The 21,035-nt window shown below is 45.2% G+C and overlaps 7 protein-coding genes across 10 annotated transcripts; 3 read left to right on the plus strand and 4 right to left on the minus strand.

Annotated features, from left to right (window-relative positions):
- The first annotated feature begins 2,047 nt into the window (after positions 1-2,047).
- LOC9657165 (cytochrome P450 90D2) lies at positions 2,048-3,971 on the plus strand. Its single transcript, XM_024682596.1, has 10 exons — positions 2,048-2,268; positions 2,322-2,646; positions 2,706-2,855; positions 2,921-3,022; positions 3,055-3,165; positions 3,217-3,303; positions 3,356-3,434; positions 3,493-3,602; positions 3,653-3,771; positions 3,828-3,971. The coding sequence occupies exons 1-10, from the start codon at positions 2,048-2,050 to the stop codon at positions 3,913-3,915; spliced, it is 1,392 nt and encodes a 463-aa protein (XP_024538364.1). The 3' UTR covers positions 3,916-3,971.
- A 1,990-nt stretch (positions 3,972-5,961) lies between these two features.
- On the plus strand, positions 5,962-8,136 carry LOC112349024 (pentatricopeptide repeat-containing protein At4g02750-like). Its single transcript, XM_024682597.1, has one exon. The coding sequence runs from the start codon at positions 5,962-5,964 to the stop codon at positions 8,134-8,136; it is 2,175 nt and encodes a 724-aa protein (XP_024538365.1).
- On the minus strand, positions 8,081-9,123 carry LOC9656424 (NADH dehydrogenase [ubiquinone] 1 beta subcomplex subunit 10-A). Of its 3 annotated transcripts, none has more exons than XM_024682710.1 (3): positions 8,768-9,123; positions 8,198-8,262; positions 8,081-8,139 (listed from the first exon to the last, which is right to left on the minus strand). In XM_024682710.1, the coding sequence occupies exons 1-2, from the start codon at positions 9,080-9,082 to the stop codon at positions 8,233-8,235; spliced, it is 345 nt and encodes a 114-aa protein (XP_024538478.1). In that variant the 5' UTR covers positions 9,083-9,123; the 3' UTR covers positions 8,081-8,139; positions 8,198-8,232. The 3 variants fall into 3 exon arrangements, with proteins under 3 accessions (XP_024538478.1, XP_024538477.1, XP_002977822.2); XM_024682709.1 differs by having other exon boundaries at positions 8,081-8,151; XM_002977776.2 differs by having other exon boundaries at positions 8,125-8,262.
- Positions 9,124-9,129: 6 nt separating this feature from the next.
- On the plus strand, positions 9,130-11,113 carry LOC112349058. The gene is made up of 11 exons (XM_024682707.1): positions 9,130-9,263; positions 9,324-9,404; positions 9,488-9,678; positions 9,758-9,851; positions 9,912-9,982; positions 10,037-10,143; positions 10,195-10,316; positions 10,365-10,453; positions 10,504-10,563; positions 10,620-10,715; positions 10,773-11,113. The coding sequence occupies exons 1-11, from the start codon at positions 9,164-9,166 to the stop codon at positions 10,935-10,937; spliced, it is 1,176 nt and encodes a 391-aa protein (XP_024538475.1). The 5' UTR covers positions 9,130-9,163; the 3' UTR covers positions 10,938-11,113.
- On the minus strand, positions 10,964-12,685 carry LOC9657166 (putative methylesterase 11, chloroplastic). The gene is made up of 5 exons (XM_024682708.1): positions 12,140-12,685; positions 11,836-12,072; positions 11,621-11,764; positions 11,369-11,503; positions 10,964-11,294 (listed from the first exon to the last, which is right to left on the minus strand). The coding sequence occupies exons 1-5, from the start codon at positions 12,449-12,451 to the stop codon at positions 11,025-11,027; spliced, it is 1,098 nt and encodes a 365-aa protein (XP_024538476.1). The 5' UTR covers positions 12,452-12,685; the 3' UTR covers positions 10,964-11,024.
- A 505-nt stretch (positions 12,686-13,190) lies between these two features.
- Positions 13,191-15,522, minus strand: LOC9657167 (probable ADP-ribosylation factor GTPase-activating protein AGD5). 2 transcript variants are annotated; one of them, XM_002977778.2, is made up of 11 exons: positions 15,295-15,522; positions 15,139-15,197; positions 14,983-15,073; positions 14,862-14,916; positions 14,696-14,804; positions 14,424-14,643; positions 14,194-14,374; positions 13,937-14,133; positions 13,636-13,875; positions 13,529-13,572; positions 13,191-13,470 (listed from the first exon to the last, which is right to left on the minus strand). In XM_002977778.2, exons 1-11 carry the CDS (start codon positions 15,349-15,351, stop codon positions 13,284-13,286), a joined length of 1,440 nt encoding a protein of 479 aa, XP_002977824.2. In that variant the 5' UTR covers positions 15,352-15,522; the 3' UTR covers positions 13,191-13,283. The 2 variants fall into 2 exon arrangements, with proteins under 2 accessions (XP_002977824.2, XP_024538474.1); XM_024682706.1 differs by having other exon boundaries at positions 14,696-14,916.
- Positions 15,523-16,726: 1,204 nt separating this feature from the next.
- On the minus strand, positions 16,727-18,693 carry LOC9657168 (uncharacterized membrane protein C776.05). Its single transcript, XM_002977779.2, has 8 exons — positions 18,532-18,693; positions 18,364-18,450; positions 18,245-18,302; positions 18,052-18,152; positions 17,906-18,001; positions 17,751-17,844; positions 17,460-17,697; positions 16,727-17,386 (listed from the first exon to the last, which is right to left on the minus strand). The coding sequence occupies exons 1-8, from the start codon at positions 18,622-18,624 to the stop codon at positions 16,822-16,824; spliced, it is 1,332 nt and encodes a 443-aa protein (XP_002977825.2). The 5' UTR covers positions 18,625-18,693; the 3' UTR covers positions 16,727-16,821.
- Between the last annotated feature and the right edge of the window lie 2,342 nt (positions 18,694-21,035).

The raw sequence follows: 21,035 nt of genomic DNA on the forward strand, positions 1-21,035 counted from the left end.
TATAAATATGTTTAACTAGTAAATTTAGACACTTTCTATAAATAACCAAAGGGACCAAATGGAACTAATATATTTGACAAATATGATAAGTTATTATATAGTGATTTGAGGGATTGGTTTCAATATGCAAAGGTTCTTAACAAGCCAATACAAAACAAAGCAAAAGAGAATTAAAAGCTAAGCTAAGTATACTCAATAAGAAACACATAAGAGTTCCTACTTTATATTTATCTAGTTAAGTATAGATGCTAAGCATAATTTACTAACACATAAACAAGAAAGACTGAAAAGGGAAGTAACAATACTAATTTTCTATCGTCATGGTAGTAAAGAAAGAATATTCAAAAAGATTTGCCAATATGTAACTTTTAATACCCACAATCACATTCATAACACAAAAGTACTATCAAAATGCCAACCTTTAACACTAAAGCCATAGTCATTCTTACTATCTTATTGGTAGTCAATGACCACTTATACAAAAGTCCTACCTCTTCAAAATTAAACTATCCATCTTTGAATGATTATTTTATTACCACACTTTAATATCTTTAGAATGCCCTAAAACATAAAGAACACCATCCCTTAATATTCTTCTTTTTTATACATATAAAATCTTTCTTTGTCCATAGCAATGCTCACCAATACCATTACTGAATTAGAGCTTGAAGCCCATCCACTAAATCTCACTAACCTTCCTTAAATACTAAGCCTTTTTTTTTATATGGTTAAGAACTTTGGGATAACATTTTGAAACATTATGACCCAAAAACTTTGTGGGTACTCCCCCCACCTTCCACGACTAAGATGCCCCATCCATATGAGGTGGAGCTAAAGAGGCTAATATTTGAGAAATGATTACTGCTTGATTCATTGAATGAGTCTTATGATCCTTTATAGAACTACATACCCAACTAAGTATAGGAAAGTGGACTTTGGATTGCAATCATATCTAAATGGGCATGAAGAAAACCTTTAAACAGTCTCAGTTACCCTTGCATGCCACAATTTTCAAACTTGAATACCAAATCATCACATAGATCTAGCATTCAAGTCATCATGGGCAAAATCAATGGATTGTAAAAATCATTAAACCTGTAAATGTTTCAGCTCTTTGAAAAAATATTAAATTATATGCCTCAAGCAAACTAAAAAGGTCAAAAGTTCTAAACCAATAAATTTAGAATTCATGCAAAAAAAAAAGTAAAAGGCTGATCAAACAATCATTTGAATAGAAATGATAAATACAAAATGTTCCTAATACTGAACTTGAAATTGTCATGGATCCTTTTAAAGTCAATGCCTCAGCTGAAAAGTGAGAATGGTTGCTTGCATTACCTCATAATGAATTTTCCCTAAGAATGGGGTCCTTCCCTATCAGTGACATGGCATTGGAATTTGGTGGAAGGGGGGTCCCCCCAAAATAAATTATCCCAATGCATTAATAACATCATTACTTATAAAAGACAAGAAAAATCTAGCTGTAGAGAGATTCTTGGATATTTTTAGAGATTATTTCAAACCTGAAAATCCCCCCTCCCAAAAAAAACTTCCCCCTCTATGTCATTAATAATTTTGCCAACTGAAGCCCAACAGTCCTCTTACCTGACTAAGTGCTTGAAGAACTGTGCTATCTCTTTCTTGAACACTCCCGCCCAGGAAAACGTTCCGCTTTTGCCTGATCTCTCTTCCCACTGTCACGCACATGCTACAGCCTCACTTGATCATGATTGGCCACTTCCATCACATCACGCCATTTATTACAGTGCTTTGCTATTTGCGTTTCCCTTTTTCTTTTCCCTTAGAAAAACGATAAACCTAAACCTTAGTCAATCTGACAGCGAGTTTCTAGCTAGAAGATCATCAAATTGACTTGCAAAAAGATCAGCGGGGGAACTGGGCAATCCACGAAACATTGAAAGCCTCAAACCCACAATTTGCAGTAAGATTTGAAGGTTTGACGCTGGACTGGCAGCTGAGGATAATGGATATATTTCGACTGAATATAGAGAGGCGCTGAGGAACGAGAAAAGATCGATACAATACGATGATTTCTTCTTCCACTGTTTGGGCATGGACGTCTTTGGCAGGAGTTGCTGGAGTTTTCTGGCTTGCGGCGCTCGTCTACTGGAGGTCATGGCGATTCCGAAAGCTCCAGAGGCTCCCACCCGGGAGCATGGGATGGCCGCTCATTGGCGAGCTGGTGCCATACGTGACAATTGTTCGATCCGAGACTCCATTTCGCTTCACAAGAGAAAGAGAGAGCAAGTAATTTCATCGATTCTCACCTTGGATTTATAATATTGATTGCAATGCAACAGGTATGGACCAGTGTTCAAGACGAGCTTGCTGACGGGCAAGACTGTCATGATCACTGATGTGGAGGGTGTCAAGTTTGTTCTCCACAACGAGGGTGTTCTCTTCGAGACGGGCTATCCCCGATCGCTCAAGGATGTCCCAGGCGAGCACGCGATGCTCTTCCATCACGGTGACTTGCAAAAGAGAATGCACGCCATGCTAAAGAGGTTTGTGAGCTCCACGCCCCTCAAGAAGCATCTCACGCGAGAGATGGAGCTCCTTACCAAGCAAGGGATGAGAACGTGGAGCAGAGGCCAAAGGATTCTTCTCCAGGACGAGATCCAAAGGGTTACTACCTGAACATTTTCTCAGAAGTTTGATCACAAATCCTTTCGTTTTTATTTCAGATCACCCACGACTTTTTGATGAAGCAATTGTTTGGATTGGAGCCTGGCAAGCTTTCCACAACTATATTGAAAGAGTTCCACACCCTCATGGCGGGGATCATTGGTATTCCTATGATGATTCCAGGAACTCCATACTTTAAATCAATGAAGGTACTCTTATATTTTTTATATTTTATTTTTTATATTTCAAAACTTAATTTGTTTTTTCAAATCAGGCACGAGAGAAGCTGTCCAAGATTATAATGGATATGGTAGCTACTCGAAGGGCCAAGCCAGACATAGAACACAAGGACATCCTCAACGCATTGATCGAAGAAGTGAAACAAGAGGAGATGTGGAGAAGATTATAATTGACAATGTTTTGGTCAACATTGCAAATGCAGAGAATGTTCCGGCAGTCGTCATTGCTTTGGCTGTGAAAAACTTATCAGAAACTCCCAAAGCACTCGAGCACATCAGAGTAAGAAACTTCCATTCCAAGATTCTCTAGATCCTTAGTTTTCTAATGCAGGAAGAGAACCTTGCAATCAGGAAGGGGAAAGATCCAAGCGAAGGCCTTTCTTGGAATGATTACATGTCTTTAGAGTTCACCCAAGCTGTAAGTTTTCTCTTTAAATTATGTATTAATACAGAATTAACTGCAAGCTCAGGTTTTTAACGAGACACTTCGCCTTGCCAATGGAGCTCAAGGAGTAATGAGGAAAGCCCTCAAAGACGTGGAATACAGAGGTAATTCACATATATTTAAGAATCGACCAGTCTAACACTCCATCGAAATTCTTTCAAGGTTACATAATTCCGAAGGGCTGGACAGTGCTTCCTTATTTTCTCAACATCCATTTCGATGAAAATATGTTTCCAAATTCAGCCAAGTTCCACCCATGGCGCTGGCTAGAGGTAAAGATTATGATTTCTCACTAACTATGTTTTAATCTGCTACTTATCAGAAAAACATTCCGCCAAGTTACGTGCTTCCTTTTGGTGGTGGATCTAGATTGTGTCCAGGCCAAGAGCTTGCTAAAGTCCAAACTGCAGTGTTTCTTCACCATTTGGTCACCCAGTTCAAGTATAATATATATTTTCTAGTTAAACATTCTATTAACAGCATAATGTATTTAACAGATGGGATGCAGAGCCAGAAAAGGTGATCAACTTTCCGATGATCAGCACCAGAAACCATGTCCCAGTTGTGCTGTATGATCTAAACTAATCAGCCATTAGGCCATATAAATGTATGAATATTGGTTTGTTTTTGTTTCTTATGAATTTTTTTAAAGAATAAAGCACTAATAAATAATAAATAATATATTCATTAACTGAGTGCATTGTATTCAATTATCCAATTAAATATATCAATTAAATTAAACTAGTAAATATTTATCTCTAAAATTCTAATTTTCAAATATATATGGTGATAATATATGAAAATGTCATCTTAATTATAAAAATTTAGTAATATAAAAAAATTAGATATGTACTATACGAAATTACATTTTTTATGCAAGTGTTTATTTGGCACCCATCAAATATTGTTGTTAAGTTTAATTCAAGAAATGTTTTAAATATTTTGCAATTTATATTTATCAATAGATACACGGTATAGTTTAGTAATAATGAATTGGGTTACACTAGTTTTTCTTTTTTTAAGAATAATCTACATAATATTTACATATTTTATCATATTTTTAATTTATTTTTTCTAAATATGATTAAAACACCTATCTTGATTAAGAATGAAGTTTTAAAATTAAGAATATATATTCACTTGATTGTTCAACTTTTTGTTAATTGTAATTACTTCTTGGACTAACTTAGAATCAATTTTGCTTAAAGCTTACATTTAAATTAGGCTATTTAAATTCTAACTATATATATGACAGTATTATGTGTAAACTTGTGGCAATGAATGCATAGAGCTTATGTGTCCCAACTTGGTACAATAGGTCTATGTGCTCAAGGTGATCCACTATATTCAACAACAGCTACTAAGTTGATTTGCATTATGGATCTGAAAGTTATTAACTATGGGGCTGATTCATTAATAGATAAAATTTGTCAGGAGTTTCCTTGTGGCCAATGTAAGAAGTACTCGATGGATGATCCCTTAGCAAGGGACTTTGGCAATGGTCTTGATGTTGCAGAAAATAAATTTAGTGAAGGTATAATATGTAGGCAGGTTTCTATGGTGCATGTGTCAATGAGGATTCAAAGCAATTGCTGAAAAACTGTTGCTTATCCTATTCTTCCTGGTGGAATATACAAGTATATTCTAGGTAGATTTGGCTTTGTCAACTTTGACGTTCTGTACTAGTCGTGTTTTTAATTTCCCACGCTTACGTGCCGTGAACAGACAAGCCTTGAGTGTACATATACAAGAAGACGTTCAGTTCATGTATAGCAGTATCTCTTTGCAAGATCTTGTGCATTGTTCTCTTCTCAATTCTTCTCACCTCCTTGCATATGGAAGCAATCCATGCTACAACTTGCCTGATCGCGTAGCAAAGCTCTGTGCAATACTTCACAGCAGCTCAATTTGAGGTCGCAGCTGCAGATATTTGTAACCGGGGGCGAAGCGATGTTACAAGAGATTATGGTGAGGCCCCTGCTTCAAGTCCTTCCAGGCCGGGTCCCCTCAGAAGAAAAATTCAAGCGCATTACCATGGTACCAACAGACGATACTGCTGGGTATGATAGTTTTTACGTTGAAATTTTCTTAATTATGTGTTTTGTAGGATGCTTTCCACAACATTATCAGCCAATGCTTCCAGAACGAGAGGCGGAGTGGTGGTTCTTGGGACTGGGTTTCGGGAAATGTGGAGGAACATTACTACATAAGAGCTTATCTCGATTGAGTAGCAACTTATATTGTTTTCACGAGTTTAATAAAAGCAAGAATTATGACGATTTGAGACGGAAGTAGCGCCGCGCTTAGAATCCAGCGTCCACCGCTGCGATCAGGGCAGTGATTCGAGGAGGCGATGGAAGAAGTTCCAAAACCTATTCTTCCTTGATCGATCCTTTTATGCGAGGAAGCCCGCGATCGAGGCCTCATCGCTGCTGCGTCAATTGGATCGCCCAGTCCCGGCGCTGGATCGCGGATGAAGCGCCCCGCTGCTTGGATTCCAGCGCCCACTGCATCGCCGTGATCAAGGACTGCCGGGACGCGCGCGCATTGGGCGATGGGCGGCGAATTCACGACGCAATCACGAAGAATGGCCTCGATCGCGACGCGCTGGTGGGGAATTTTCTCATCCAGATGTATGGGAGATGTGGCGCCGCCCAGGATGCTAGATCCGCGTTTGATCGCATCGCCCAGCCGACATCTTACTCGTGGAATTTGCTCCTCGCGGCATTTGCCCACAACGGGCATTTGCTGGAAGCTCAAACCATCTATAGGGCGATGCCATGGCCGGATACTGTGTCCGCGAATATCATGATCGCAGCCTATGGACAAAACGCTCGGCTCGATCTAGCGCTTGATCTGTTCTGGAAGAATCGAGACAGGGATCTTGTCTCTTGGAATTCGATGCTCGCGGCATTTGCCAAGAACGATCGCGGAGAAGAAGCGCTAGAGCTCTTCCGGGCTATGGATCTCGAGGGCTTCCAGCCCAACAAGGTGAGCTTCGTGAGCCTTCTCCACGCGTGTTCTTCGATTAGATCCTTGAGCTTGGCGACTATCCGGATGATCCAGTGCCTGATGGCGCCGTATGGCTATGAAATCGATGTGATCCCCGCCACCGCGCTGCTAAATCTTTTTGGGCGATGCGGCGCCACCGCCGAGGCCAAGAGGATCTTCGATCGAATTCCATCGCCCAATGCGGTCTCGTGGACGACGATGCTGGTGCTGTTCTTGCGGAGTGGCGATCTCGCCAGCGCGATGGAGCTCTTCGATCGCATGCCCTGGAGAAGCGTCGTCTCCTGGAACGCGATGATCTCGGCGATGGCGGGCAGGGATCTGGCAGAGCCCAAGAAATTCTTCGATGCGATGCCCGCCTACGATAGCGTGTCTGTGAATTCGATGCTCGCGGCCTACTCCCACCATCCCGGAGAGATCGATCGAATGCGAGAGCTCTTCGACCGAATGTCGTGGCACAGGAACACGATCTCCTGGAACACGATGATCGCCGGCTACGCGCAAGCCGGGAACCTCCACGAATCGCTCGTGCTCTTCAAGACAATGCTGCTCCATGGCGAGACGGTGAATCAAATCACCTTGGTGGCCATCATCGACGCCTGCGCCGCCGCGCCTGATCTCCACGAAGGCCGGAAGCTCCACGCCCTGGCCGCCGCGGAGCTAGGGTTCTTCACCGCCATAGCCAATGTTCTCATCAAGCTCTACACCAATTGCGAGAGACTGGAATATGCCAGGAACATTTTCGAATCCCTGGCGCGCCCTGACGTGGTGTCCGTGACGGCCATGATCACCGCATACGGACGGATGGGATGTGCCCACGAGGCCAAGCGGATATTCGATGCCACGCTGGAGCACGACGTGATTACGTGGACCGCCATCGTTGGCGCACTTGCCCAGAATGGGCATCTTGACCAAGCCGAGAACCTGTACGGCAGGATGCCCTTATGGGACCAAATGGCCAGCAACACTATGGTAGTAGCGTACGGGCAAAGCGGCCATTTAGATCAAGCTAAACAGCTCTTTGTAAAAATGCCCAAGAGAAACGCAGTAAGCTGCAACGCTCTAATCTCTGCATTTACCGCTAATGGGCATCCGGAAGACGCTCTAAAGATGCTCCCTTTGATGGATCTCGAGGGCCAGGAACCCAACAAGATCACATTCCTCGCAATTATCGATGCCGCGGCCGTCAACGGTGCTGTCGCCGAGGCTCTGCTGGTCCACACGGCGGTCAACGAGTCCGGGCTCCTCCAGGAGCACACGGAGCTGGGGACGTCGCTGGTCAACATGTACGGCCGATGCGGCAGCGTTTTGACCGCCCACCGGGCATTCAACGCCATCTTGACCAAGTCGTATATCTCCTGGAACGCTGTGGTCACGGCATATGCCCAGAATGGGCATGCTGAGGTGGCGGGCGATCTCACCAGAGCCATGGAACTCCACGGCTACGTCTCAAACGAGGTTACTTTCCTCTCGAATCTGTTCGCGTGTAGCCACGCGGGGATGATCCAAGAAGCTTGGAACCTCTTCGTGTCGATGCAAAGTGACTATGGGATCACACCCCAGATGGATCACTACTGCTGCGTGGTTGATTTGCTTGGGCGATCCGGGACGATGGAGGAGGCGGGCGATTTGATCGGTAGCATGCCGATCGAGCCCAGCGTTGTGGGGTGGAAGACGCTGCTGGGAGCAAGCAGAGTTCACAGCGATGTCGGGCAAGGATTGGTGGCGAGTTGCAAGTGTGTTGATGAGAGTGATTCTTCGGTGTTTGCGTTGATGTCCAATGTGTATACAAACTGATTCCTTTCGAAACATCTATAGAAAATGAGAGATCAAAGGTCTGATTGAATGGAGCACGTACGATCACAGTTGTGATTATTTGTTGCACAGAAAGTGTCAAGCGTACTCCATCTTCTTTTCTTCCTCCTGCGAGATGCGCACCAGCGTGTAAGAAATCAACCTTCAACGAAAGTATTCGAAGAATCACAATGAAAGCTAGCTCAGAAAATCCAAAGCTTTTAGAAGAAACTCAAGACTCACCAAAAAAAGAAAGGAAAACCAATCCAAACCATCCCAACCATCAAAGTGAAGGAGAAAAGAATTCCAAAGCTCTAGAACAAAGAATGTTGATACAAAGACCACAAGAACAACAAAGGTGAAAATCTCAAACAATTCCACCTTAAAAAGAATCACAGTGAAAGGTAAGCTCAGAAAATCACGAACCAAAACAAGAAACGTAAGACTCGCAAAAAGAAGAAGAAGAAGAAGAAAAAAATCCATTCCAACCACGAAAACGAATGACAAAAATCCAAAGCTCTAGAACAAAGAAGAAGAAACCAAAACGCAAGAACAAAAAATTCCAAAGCTTTAGAACAAAGAATGTTGCTATGGAAGAACACAAGGAAGAACAAACAAAGAAGAAATAGCATACCTTCTCTTTCCATCCCTTTGGGAGTGTTGGACCAGTGGCTTTGAAATTCGATCTTCGGCCCCATCCAGCATTCTTGGCAGCATCGAGGTACGCCACGGCCCATTTCCTGCAGTTCTTGAGGTGATTGACGCCTTCGCGCTGGTAGCACGCCCTCAACCTCTCCCGCAAAATCTTTGCCCGCTCAACCCCAATCCACTTCTCCCTTACAATCCAGTCGCGCATCTCGATGAATGCGATTGGATCGCCGTGTGGATCTGCCGGATCGAAGTTCTCCGGCGGATCCAAGTCGAATTCCACCTCGCCCTTGAAAACCATGGCGCTGCCTACAATCCCGACGAAGAACCCTAAAATTTCCAGAGCTTCAAAATATTTTTAGGGTTTTAGCGCGAGGCCTCGATGGCGCTCCGCCAGGCAATGCGGCTTCTGGTCCGGCGCTGCGATCGCTCGCCATTGCTCCCAGCTCGCTCCATTGCTGCGCATTTCGCTACTGCTACGGGTAAGCTGTTTATACCGCGATCGCGAGGCAATGCTCGTGTTTTCTTCTCGTCGATCGCAGGAGGCACGCGATCTAAGCCTAAAGAAGACGCTGCTCCCTTGACTCGTGAGGAGAGGAAGAAGAAATACGCGAAATTCGAAGGTTTTGTGAATACTTTTCATTTTTCTTTTGTTCTTACGAGATGTTTTTCTCTGTTTCCCGAGTGACTAACTATGATTTTGCAGAGAAGGATTTGATTATCCCGGATCCAAATCCTGCTACCGAGGCCGTGCAAGAAATGTATGACAAGATGATGCTCCAGATGTCGAAAGGAGACACTTTCTCAAAGGCTGATCTTTTCGAGCTCTTCCATGCGTGTAAAACTCGAGCCGATATCAATCTCTGCCTCAAGCTCTTGGAGCGGCTTCACAAGTTTGTAAGTTCCTCGCATTTCAGCTGAAGTGTTCTTCTCTTTTATCATTTCTCTGACGGTTATTGACAATTCTGTAGTACAGAGGGCCGCGCAGCTCAAAGTTTTCCGAAACTTCAACGCAGATATATCAGAGCTTGTAGCGAAAGCATTCACCCAAATAAACGAGCCAAAGTACGGTGAGTGCGAAATATATTCTGATGTGGAGTGTATCTGACATCGTTTTTTTGCTCTATTAGCGTTACGAGTTTTCACTAGGTACAATCGATTCGGGCTGACTCCCGACATTAAGGCGTCTCACAAGTTGCTGGTATCTAGCATGTTTTTTGTTTGATACGTGGTTAACAGCGAAGTTTTCGTGTAGGAATACGCCAGCGACAAGTTTGATATTGGGCTTTCGTTTGATATCCTGAGGCACATGCGTGAGAACTCACAGAGGCCAAATGCCGATTCAGCACATCTGTTTATAAAGTTTGGAACCGACTTTCTTTCTTTTCCTTCTAACGTGTGGTTCCGTCTCAGGCAAGGGATGAAAACCAAAAGGGCAGTGGTATTTCTCGACGTCGCAAGGGAGTTCCATCTCAACGACGTTCAACTCTATCCTGCTACCTACGATATATGCCTCGTCTGTGCTGCAAATGCAGGTAAAATAGCTGCATTTCTAATTGTCAGAAACAAATTTTCGTCTGCAGGAAGAGCGAAAGATGTCATGGAAATTCAAAAGTATCGAGAACAATACAAGATACCTCCTTCTCCATCGAGTACCTTCTCTTTAGCAAAAGTAAGCGCCTTGTTTCGTCCTTCTGTGTGCCAACACTGTCAGCTCCGCAGGCACTTCTTCTCAAGGCAAAACCAGAAGACGCTGCGAAGCTTATACACGAAGAGTGCAAGGTAAACAATCTCAGTGCAAGTGTAAAAAAATCACCTGTTCGAAATACTTTTCTCAGGACGAGGAGGTTTTGGGAAAATATATCAAAAGCATGGTCAGACTGTGGCCAGTAAAGCTTGCTACATGCCACACGGGCTCCAGGAAAAGTGCAAAGGTACTCAAAAGTAGACATTCGTTTTTTTCGTGTACCAACAAGATAACTTCTGGACAGAGCTCCATGCGCTTCGTGAGGGACATGCTGGTAAAGATGCTGGGCTCCCTCTCCAGCTTAGGTGTCAAAGTGGACATCGACATCGAGCAAAACTTTGGAGCGGCCAAAGGATCAGGTGACAAGTACGAGTTTTGTTTTGGCGAAGCCAAAGCCGAAGCCGCATAGAGATATCCTTCCGGTAGATCGAGAGAGAAAAAGAGAGTGAGAACTTTTTTACTTGACTTTCTTCAGTTGGTCCTCTTCTCTTCCAGATTAGCTGTGAGCTATCTCAACGAGTGCTCTGTGGAGAGACTGAGGCTTCGAAAAGAATGGCGAATGGTCGCTGCCTTTCACTTTGAAAACGCGCTCCGGAGGATTCCCGGCCACAATGCGGTGTTGCAATTCGCTTGTCAAGGCATTGTCATCCGGGGTCTCCACGAAGAAGCGCCGTACCGTGCCGTACTTGTCTTGGGTGAGAACCAGCCTTTCAAGGACGGGAGCAAACGGTATAGGCCGCAAGGAAACCGATGCCAAAGCGACGTCCTACACACGCAGGCAATTAAGTAGAGCCAGATTTTCTTTTTGGTTCTAACATAAGAGGCTGGATGGAGAGGTACCTTTGCAGGACTGCGGTTGAAAAAGAGCTCTTTGACAGCGCTCCTGTCGAAAGCGAGCGCCGTGGGTGCGTTTGATTCCCCGTTTGCGTACGTGAAGATTTGTGCCTGGAGGAGTAGATCTGCCGGGCTCATGAGCTGCAGCAACAGACAAGAAGAGAGAAAAGGAAAGGCATCGTTCGTCGTTATAGTACTTCTCGGGAAATTCGGTGTAAGCAAAAGAAAATTTCTCTGTTCTAACCTTATGTGTAGTACCTCTACTGCAAAGACATCGAAGGCTCGCTGGGAGTTTGTCGGCATGGCAGCGGCAACGAAGATGGCTTTCGAGATCTTGCTGGGATACCACTCCATCGCGTGAGAGACGCATGCTCCTCCAAAGTCATGGCCGACCAAGATCACCTATGGCAGTTACACACGAACCAAGAAGAAGAAAAGCTTGAGAACGAACAAAGCAAGAGGAGTAAAGGAACCTTTTCTCCCTGTGGAAGACTGCCGAGGAAATCCGATAGAGGCTTGGCGTACTGCGAGAGACTGGTGACGCAATTTGGATCTGTGGATTCAATGCCGGAGGCTGTGAGATCGATGGCGGTGGCTGCGAATCCAGCCTCCTCCAGCAGCGCGATGGACTTGTACCAGCACCAGGCACCATAGCCGCCACCGTGGACGAGAACAAAGTGCGTGGTCTCAATGGACACGAGATCCGGACGCTGTAAAACAACACACCGAAAGACAAGAGGCTGGAAGTCAGGAAACCAAGGAAGATGAACTGTTTACCTCGAGAAATTGGTGTGGTGGGAGCTCCGGATCGGCCAGCGAGCGAGGCCTGGCGCTGGAGCTTCTGGCAAAGCCTCCCTTTCGGTGGAGAGCAGCAGCAGCGGCAGTATCGTTGTAGCGCTGGGACATTGCTCGCCCGACTTTCTGCTGCTGGTGGAAGAGGGCCAGCGCCAGGGCCTGCTGCTGCTGGAGCAATTCCTCCTCCAATCTGGCCCTGCTCTTGGCCTTTTTGCTGGAGGAGGATCTGGTCGATTTGATCTGGGAGTCCGTGACGCTCTTGTTGTTGGCCATACAAGTCAACTGGTTTCCCATCTCTCTCTCGCAGCCTCGATCGCGGCCACCACCACCACCTGTGACTGAGTGTGTCACTGACCTCTCAAGGATCTTCGTTTTTCCCTTCTCTCAAGCAAGCTCCAGTGAATAGTAACCATTCCGAGGAAATGGATCCACCTGGACGAAGAAAACAAGACCAACTCCATCGTAAGTACCGCCCACGAATGCAAAGAAAGCAATCAAAGAAAAAGATCAAGGAAAGAGCCATGAGCTTGCAAAGATTTAAACAATCTATAGTATAACTCCCATGGCGATAACAGGGACACTCCTAAACCGTGTATAACTCTCACCAACGTTTTTAACTCTAGCAATCACTCGCTCAGGGAAAGTCAACGTGCAAGCACTAAAAGAAAGAACCAAACGAGTTTTTTTTGTTCTTCCTGCCATTCCTACCTTTCACTCACTCACGAGCGAAATTTTGCTTTCTTCCTCGCGATCAACTTGCGTCGTCGCGTCGTGGCTCTCCAGCAAGGAGAAAGAATAGAGAAAAGGAAACTGTGCACAGACATGACTGGAAGGAGAAGCTTTAAAGATTTCTCGTACCTCAGGCTTAAATCCGGGGCCGCTGTCGTTGAAAATCCAAAGATCTGGAGCAAGGAACGCGTAGAAAGAAGCGGAATCGAATCGATCGTTCCATCGCCCTCTCGCGAAGAACACGAAAGGGCTTAACCCCGCATTAGGGCTTTTCAAAATAGATGCCAGGAGAATATACCCAATGTTACCGCCAAACGAATATACTACAGAATCTTTATTGTTCATTGTGTTAAAAATCATAGTAACTATAGAGGAGAGATAAAAAATGTACAAACTCTTAGCGCTTGAAGAATGCGTCATTGGCGAGAGACGAGAAATCAAAACTCGCGCCGGACGATGGAGTGACGAGCGGCTGCTGCTTGCTGCCGCTGCTCGATCTGGAGGAGCCGCCGCCATGGTGCTGGTGATTCGCACCGTTTGGATACGAGGAGGCAGACATCACTGGAGCCGAGAACGATTGCGAGCTGCGTGATCACAACGATGAGCCATGACGAAACTCGAAAACCAAAGTAGCAAAAGTACCTTGTTTGGTTCCCATATCCTTGGTATGCTGGTTGCTGTGGTGCCTGAACGATACAGAAAAAAAGGATCGATCGACTGAAAGTTTGTGAGAAAGATCACTGACTTACCGTGCCATTTTGCAGCAAGGCACCGTTTGGAGGTCCAGCGGGGAACTGGAGACCGCCCAAGAGATGGAGGTGTCCATTCTCAGCCTCTTTGCTCGCGCTGCTTGGTATGGTGGTATTGTTTGCTAGAGGCTGATGAGGTATGGGATATGGCGGCCGCGGCATTTGAGACGCGGCAAGCATCGACTGCTGCAGTGCCGCCACTTGCTGCTGGTGCAGAGTGAAAGGAGATGTCATGCGTGTCTGCATAGCGAAGAGGCGAAGTCAGAAACGAGGAAGAACTTGTAAAAGATGAACTATCTACCTTGTCGAAAAGGCTAAGGATGTCTTTCTTCACATCCTTTGGAGGCGCTTCTGGCTTTGCTGTGATTATCGGGGACGCTGCGAACAAATCTTCGAGCTCGGACGTGACAGACTTCACAGTAGATGTGTTCTTTTCTGTTTGATCAGGTGTGGCAGTAGCAGCTGTGGCATCCGGGGCTGTAGTGGAAGTATCGGCAGCTACAACAAAAACAAAACATCAATGCCGGCAGAAAAGAAAACGAAATTTTCTGCGAGTACCTTGAAAAGCCGCCCACAAGTTCTCGTCGGATCCCGATGGCGTTTCCGTCTCAGGAGTAGCGACTGTTAGAAGGCTGAAGAGGTCCGCCGCGTGATCAACTTTCGGAGGAGCTGGCTTCTCTGCTACTTGTGGAACGTGAGGCTTCTCAGGAGTCTTCACATTTTCCCTCGAGTTCGCATTCTGATGGCGTTGTGATCGGCAAAATGCAAAACAATGACAAAAAACTTACCGGTGTCTTCCCTGAAGAATCCGCTGAAGAACGCCGAGGCTCTTCAGGCACATCCGTGTTATCAGTAGCCACTCGCTTGCCTCTTGGCGGTGTCTTACTGCCATCAGCTTTTCTATGCGTCGTATCAGCTTTCAGCTGCCTCGCACGATCTTCGCTGGTTGCGTGCCTCTCCGGTGATTTAGACGGCTTAGTCCTTGGAATCCACCTCTTCGCATCGTATCTGTAATAGAAGAATGTCAGCACTGCATCAGATTTTATTCGGCGTCACATACTTTGCTCTGATGAAATTCTCGAGGCCAATTCGATCGTTTTCCGTCGGACGACGATAGTTGGGTGGCAGTTCCGCTTCCCAGTGGCTGTTGGCTCTCGCATTACCCGTTTCTACGCAAAGAAAGCTCAGCCACGAAAAACAAAAAATCAAACGAGAAAAGAACCAACCTTGCATTACTAAAACTTGCTCGGGGAGCCATGTATCCAGCGTCGCGGATCGTATCTATAGATAAAAAAAAGAAGAAGTAAACTTCGTTCTACGAAAGCCGCGATCAAAGAATGTGTGTACCTTTGATATGTGAACTCCGAGGCTCCGATGAATTCCAGAGCATTGTATGCACAAAAAAATTCCCAAATTGACGCTAGCCCATCTCGGACCCCTGGCATTCCAAGTTCCAGTCAGTAAAAACGAGAGAAGGAGAAGAACTTTAGATCTTGGACTTACTTGCTTCTACAATCAGCGCATTCCCTATTCTCTGGCAGCTTCAGCAGTCCCTCTAGGATCTAGCACACGAAACCAAGAGTGGAATCAATAACCTAGCTAGAAATTTCCGGAGAGACTTGGGCGAATTCTCCGCTGATTCAGCTGGATTTCCGGTACCTTCTTGTGCCGCTCGTTCTGCTCTTTCGTCACAGACGCCTTCTCATTCGAAAGCATCGCTCACCGCCGTCGGTCGGCGCTCGCAGTCGCATACGCCACGGGAGCTGGAGATGGACAGATCGAGAGATCGATCGAGAGAAATGCGTCAAGATCTACAGCTCCTAGGAGCTCCACGACGGCGACAGGCACGGGCGCCCTCGCGTGCCAAAAACCCTAACCACTGACTCTACAGTCCTGCTGCCATTGCCAAACGAAACAACGCAAACCGACACGTGGCATGATCGCCGAGAGTCTGCTTTGTCGGCCGTCAGATTTGATTTAATGGGCTTTTACATGGAATTAAGTTGTGAGAAATTTCATCCGGAATTTGGGGGTAGTGCTGTATTCCCTATAAGAAAAAACGTAAAGAAAAATCAAGAAAAGAGAGATATAAACGAATTATTATTATGATTAATCTTACCTGTAACGCACGTGTAGCAAGAATTTTCGTCAAAGCACGCATTAGAATGATCCGGGTCGCAAGATTGTCGACAATTGCATTTCCTCGGTGGATTAGCCGATGGAGCAATACCTTTTAAAAACAATAAAAAATAAAAAAACAAGAGAAAACAAAAACCAATCAGAAAAAATCCATCAAGGAAATCCAGAGAAATTGGAAGAGTCTCCGCAGATCTTCCACCACCTTGTGAACAATCAGAGCACGCCTCGACGTTGTAGCAGAGCCGATTTCCTGGATTGCAGGCTTTTTTGCAACTGCATTTGCTGGACGCGAGTTGATGCAAGAAGATGAATCCAGCGTCGCCGGCGGATGGAGCCAAGCTCCCACCAGGATTGTCTGCCAAGAAATTTTTGTGATCTCCGAGAACTGATCTTTGAGAACTGATCTTCGAGAAATGCGATCAAAGATGATATATACAACCTGTGGTTCCATTCACGTAGCACGCCCAGCAGATTGATCGATTGTAGCAAATATCATTGTTGGGATTGCACGATTTGCGACACGAGCATTGCCCGATATCTCGAGGTCCTTTGTCGGTGACGCTCGAAACTGGAGCACCTAGATGGGCTACACCAAAGAATCGAAAAAGAAAACAAGCTTCACGATCAATCGCTTGATCGACCGGGAGAAATTCTTAGGTGGAGTTACCGCGAGAATTTTCTACCTCGATGAGCGCCAGTTTGAGCGATCGAGAGGAGCGAGACGAGCAATAGCGTCGCAAGCTTGATCGCCATTGTCACGCCGATCGGACGGCCGCGCGGGGCTGGGAAGTGGGTGTATCGAACGGCTCACACCTCTCTTTAAATGCCTCGTCTCCTCTTCTCCGTGCAAGCAACGGGCGTATGGGGGCCGCCTCATTCTTTGTATGAAAGTTCGGTAATCATCGCTAAGTGCCGCGTATCAAGCCACGTGGCTACCACATTTGCACAAAGATTGACACGCGGCAACCACGTGGCCAGCTTAGGTGGCGCCACGCACGGAATACACAAAAGGCTTTATGTTACAGAGAGGAAAAACAAAACGAAGTTTTAGCTGTCGATGGAATGCTGCTGGTGTTCCTGGAGAGCGTTCAAGTCTCCATATGATTTTCGTCGCAATCTGGGCGATGAAGCTGTGATGTCTCTCGCTGGTTGTCTCTCGCCCTCGTCGCTCGGCAGCTCTTGGACGGATCCATCGTTTTGGCTGAGCATGAACTTCATCCCCGACATGTTTGGAGCGCTGAGCTTGCGGCAGATCGAGCAAACCATCTTGTCGTCACTGCTGTGAGTGTTGCTGGCGGAGCCATTTGCGAGAGATGATGGTGCTGGAGCTACTTGCAGCTTCGCGATGGCTTTGGCTTTCTTCCTGTCTGCTTGCCTGGGCATCACCTCGAAGAGAAAGTTCCCTCCGTTCCAGATCGCGGCTGCCACCTTGAGGAGCTCAAACGCGCAGTGGAGCCGATATGACTTGAACATCAGGACTGTGAGAGCCATGGTTGCCACCGTCAGGAGCGCCTGGAGCACCGCGTACATGACAAACCGGTTTTGAGCTCCCAGAATTCCACTCAGTCGCCACCAGATGTTATTCGCTCTCGAGGCTTTACGAGACAACTCCCTGATACAAGAGCATGTTAAGTTCGAAAAAAATAGTAAAAAGAAACACCAAATGAAAAGAAAGTTCCGCTAACCGGTAAGAAGTCATGATCTCGGGATCATTCAACAGCCTCTGTCGCCTTAGCACGTTCACAATGAGAAAGTAAAGGATCTGCCACACCGTGTATGCAGCCAAAGGAACAGCAAAAAGCCAGGTCCACAGATCTGTTCGAGTTTGGACCAAGGGCCAAGCGGGCCATGGTCCAGTGAGCTCGGTTGAATGAAGCGAGAATGTACTCGGGTCCCACCAACGAACGATAAAAAATACCAGACCTGGGAGCAATCGAAGTGAGCATAAATGCGAAAAAGCACAATCAATCACTCACCAGGAAGCAAATGGATCAACACGCTGATAATTTTGTCGATCGAGCTGAACACAAGGCTGCATCTCCATATAATCAACGCCCAGGCAAGAGGTCCCTGCAAAAACAATAACAATGCGTGTGTCTCCAAAAGAAGATACCAATCTGGAAAGGCATACCTCAGCAAAGGCAAAGCAGACCATAAACAGCCTCTCGTTTTTCGGAAAATAGAGCAGCATTGCCATAAAGATGGCGTTTGCGTAGTAACAGAAGTCCTGCAGAGAAGAATCGTCAAGAACAGAAAGACAAATAGAAAAGAACGCACAAATAGATAATAGTGCCACTTCCTTATTCTATAGTATATCCACCGGAGAGGCGCCACGGTTATGAAGAATGTGCAGTATAAATACGGGATATCTTGAGGCCCTGGAGAAAATGATAAGAAAGATCAAAGCTTTCATCGTACGCAAAAGAAATTAAAAGAAAAAAGAAAGAAAAAAACCAATGAAGGAACTTACTTGAACCAAGCAAGTAGCAAAATGTGCCAAAGCAAAAGACTCCAAGACAATACTTCACCTGGAAAGGAATGCGAATGAAATTGAGAAGAAAATCCCATAAAACCTCTCCTCTTTCTCACCTTGTTGATAAATTTCTCATGCTTGTCCGCGCGAGTCGCAAGCTTCCCGGCGTGCTTGGAGAGAATCTTCTTGGTCTGCACAACAACCTGGAAGCCCGGGCCGCCGGATCGATCAGAATGCCACCGCGAGGCGCTCCATTTTAGGTCAGAGGGAGAGAAGCAACGCACCTTGGGGGGGGATTTGCCGTTGGACTGGAGCACCAGGCCGCCGCCGCCCGCCTCAAACGCATCGGCGCTCACAGCGCCGTCCTTCACCGCCATGGATCGATCGATCCAATCCAGCTCCCGCGATCGAAAGCCCTACGCACGACGCGACCGCGAAAGAGAGGGAAAATCAGACCACAGGGATCTTATAATTTGCTTACAGCTCCGAGCCTGAATCCACTGCTTCCACGTGTCCAGTTTGTCGTGGCCGTTGGATCTCCGACTCGGGGATATGCGAATATAAATATGCGAATTTTAAACTTCAAAATTTAGGGCTTTTCGCGAATCACGCTTCTTTAAAAACGATGGACTTGAGGAAGATGGCCCTAGTTCATTAGAAAAAAAAGATGATTTCATAGTCCATGAATAGCTCACAATTGGTTTCATACATTGTGAATGCAATAAACATGACAGTTGATGATATTCATTATAGTTTCATTTTGATATTAGCAATTGCCCAACAAATGTTGGGTGGTTGGCAAATTTCATGCCATTTCAAGAGGTTTGCTGATGTTTGCTGTTTGATCAACTCCACAATTGAAAGACATTATCTTGACCGAACATGAATGTCTTAACTATAACTTAGTGTGTGTAGGTGCTGGACATTTCAGAAAAACTAAGCTGTGGTGGCTGTGGTTATTGCTTAGCTCCTGCATCATGCCCCACAAGTTAGTTGTAATCATAAAATAGTAATGCACTTACTATACTTAGTTGTTGTCTAAACTCTTCAAATCCAGATTTCCTATGCTAGAAATTACAAACTCTGCCCATAAGCATTGCATAAGCTAGATTAGATCAGTGTTGAGTTGCAATCCTCCATTCTGAATGCAAAAAGAATGCTTCCAAGTCCATCTTTGGCCCAGGTGTTGCAAGTTGCTCCATAGGTTCCTCTTGGGATGAGCCAAAAACCATTATATGGCAATGAGAGCTGCACTTTGGGAAGCAATTGGATGAGAACTGTACCTCTACCATTAGCACCTTCATAACACGTTGCTATAGCCAAAATGGCACACCACCCACACACCATATTTCTTGTGGTGTGCACTTGAAACTCGCAACTGCAAGTTAAGGGTGGCTAAGCAAATAGCATTGTGGAATCATGGTTGGATTTAGAATTATGCCATGTAATTATCAGTCCACTTAAGAATTTCAGCATAGACTGTATTCATAGTGTAAAAGTGTTGATTATGTGGTATAAAATTGCCTTGAACAAGGGTTGCAAGCACTTGAACACAAAGTTGTTCAAGTGATCTACACCTTGAGAGGGCAACATAAAGTTGACCATGTGTGAAAACAGGTTAGGGGAGGTAAATGCCAACATAGTTGAAAGTTTGGCCTTGGGCTTTAGAAATTGTTAAGCATTAACCAAATTAAGAATTGTCTTTAGGATATCTTAAAAGGGATTTCAACATCATAAGGTTTAAGAGTAATACGTGGAATAAAAACTCACGATCCCTTGAATTGTCCTGTGATAATTTCACAATCTAAAACATTTCGAGATGTTTGCCTAAGAATGAGGTGAGTGCCATTGCATAAACCAATTTGTGGAAATATGTTCCTAAAAAGAATCAAAATTAGTTTATGTGGTGGTTGTCTCAATAGGGTGATTGAATTTAAGAATTCAATTGGGAACTCTTCAAGGTCATCTGAGTCAACCATATCAATGCTTAAGTGAACATATGGATCACCTGGTAGTCTTCCAACAATGTCATTATTTATTCTAAATATGTTATCTTTGAGTGGGGTGAGAATGAACTTTGATACAGCTATGTAAGTATTTATAATGTCATCAGTATTTGGGAAAACAAAGTTTACAATAGGGGTGGTGATAGATTTTTTCTGAATAGCTTTTTAAACTTGGCAATGGTGATAGTAATTTGTAGTTTCTATGTCTCCCACCAGATATTATCAAAATACCATATGCACTGAAAGATTCCTTGAACATATATTCTTTGTTAGTGTTAGTGTTGTAAAGAATGATATAGTTTATTCATTTTAACTGAGCTTGAAATAATAGAAGTTTTATGGCCATGTGTAAGCCATAAATTTTATCCTTCCAATTTGCTAATTTACTTCGTTTATTTAACCAACACTGCCTTGGCTTTAGCTAAGTTCTCATCAAGGTTCTCGCCTATTGTACCAGCTCCTACTTGGTCCTATTTGGTTTCAACTACTCACTGCACAAGCAACAGAACGTTAGCCATCCATCCACGGATTCCCAAATCTTTCCCAATCCCTCTCCCCGGGTTAGACTGGACTTAAGGTTCAGCTACACTTCCCGTAGGCACAAGTAGCCAAACACACCAAGCCTTTAAGTTCCTAACATCCCTTGGTACAATAAGACTTGATCATGGGACCCTCTAAATCCCAAGCCTTGGGTGCAACACTTGCTTCGGGATGCCGGGGTGAAACATTGTGGCCTAATGGCCCGGTATGGGTACCTCTACCCCCCCACTCCCATCTCGAAA

Source organism: Selaginella moellendorffii, unplaced genomic scaffold, assembly GCF_000143415.4.
Source record: "Selaginella moellendorffii unplaced genomic scaffold, v1.0 SELMOscaffold_35, whole genome shotgun sequence".
In the NCBI taxonomy this organism is placed as follows: Eukaryota; Viridiplantae; Streptophyta; class Lycopodiopsida; order Selaginellales; family Selaginellaceae; genus Selaginella; species Selaginella moellendorffii.

Excerpts from the sequence above, each read along its gene's own strand:
- LOC9657166 (XM_024682708.1), bottom strand. The coding sequence starts at position 12,451 with ATGGGAAACCAGTTGACTTGTATGGCCAACAACAAGAGCGTCACGGAC. Across the intron at positions 12,073-12,139 it reads CACCACACCAATTTCTCGAG|CGTCCGGATCTCGTGTCCAT; the intron begins GTAAACAGTTCA and ends GTTGTTTTACAG. Across the intron at positions 11,504-11,620 it reads TCGATGTCTTTGCAGTAGAG|CTCATGAGCCCGGCAGATCT; the intron begins GTACTACACATA and ends CTGTTGCTGCAG.
- LOC112349058 (XM_024682707.1), top strand. The coding sequence starts at position 9,164 with ATGGCGCTCCGCCAGGCAATGCGGCTTCTGGTCCGGCGCTGCGATCGC. Across the intron at positions 9,405-9,487 it reads GAAATACGCGAAATTCGAAG|AGAAGGATTTGATTATCCCG; the intron begins GTTTTGTGAATA and ends ATGATTTTGCAG. Across the intron at positions 10,716-10,772 it reads GCTCCAGGAAAAGTGCAAAG|AGCTCCATGCGCTTCGTGAG; the intron begins GTACTCAAAAGT and ends ACTTCTGGACAG.
- LOC112349024 (XM_024682597.1), top strand. The coding sequence starts at position 5,962 with ATGTATGGGAGATGTGGCGCCGCCCAGGATGCTAGATCCGCGTTTGAT.
- LOC9657168 (XM_002977779.2), bottom strand. The coding sequence starts at position 18,624 with ATGGCGGTGAAGGACGGCGCTGTGAGCGCCGATGCGTTTGAGGCGGGC. Across the intron at positions 18,303-18,363 it reads ATGAGAAATTTATCAACAAG|GTGAAGTATTGTCTTGGAGT; the intron begins GTGAGAAAGAGG and ends ATTCCTTTCCAG. Across the intron at positions 18,153-18,244 it reads TTGCTACTTGCTTGGTTCAA|GGCCTCAAGATATCCCGTAT; the intron begins GTAAGTTCCTTC and ends CATTTTCTCCAG.
- LOC9656424 (XM_024682710.1), bottom strand. The coding sequence starts at position 9,082 with ATGGTTTTCAAGGGCGAGGTGGAATTCGACTTGGATCCGCCGGAGAAC. Across the intron at positions 8,263-8,767 it reads CAAAGGGATGGAAAGAGAAG|GAGGAAGAAAAGAAGATGGA; the intron begins GTATGCTATTTC and ends CGCATCTCGCAG.
- LOC9657167 (XM_024682706.1), bottom strand. The coding sequence starts at position 15,351 with ATGCTTTCGAATGAGAAGGCGTCTGTGACGAAAGAGCAGAACGAGCGG. Across the intron at positions 14,917-14,982 it reads TCGGAGTTCACATATCAAAG|ATACGATCCGCGACGCTGGA; the intron begins GTACACACATTC and ends TTTTATCTATAG. Across the intron at positions 13,876-13,936 it reads TCCTTAGCCTTTTCGACAAG|ACACGCATGACATCTCCTTT; the intron begins GTAGATAGTTCA and ends TTCGCTATGCAG.
- LOC9657165 (XM_024682596.1), top strand. The coding sequence starts at position 2,048 with ATGATTTCTTCTTCCACTGTTTGGGCATGGACGTCTTTGGCAGGAGTT. Across the intron at positions 3,023-3,054 it reads TCAACGCATTGATCGAAGAA|ATTGACAATGTTTTGGTCAA; the intron begins GTGAAACAAGAG and ends GAGAAGATTATA. Across the intron at positions 3,603-3,652 it reads ACCCATGGCGCTGGCTAGAG|AAAAACATTCCGCCAAGTTA; the intron begins GTAAAGATTATG and ends GCTACTTATCAG.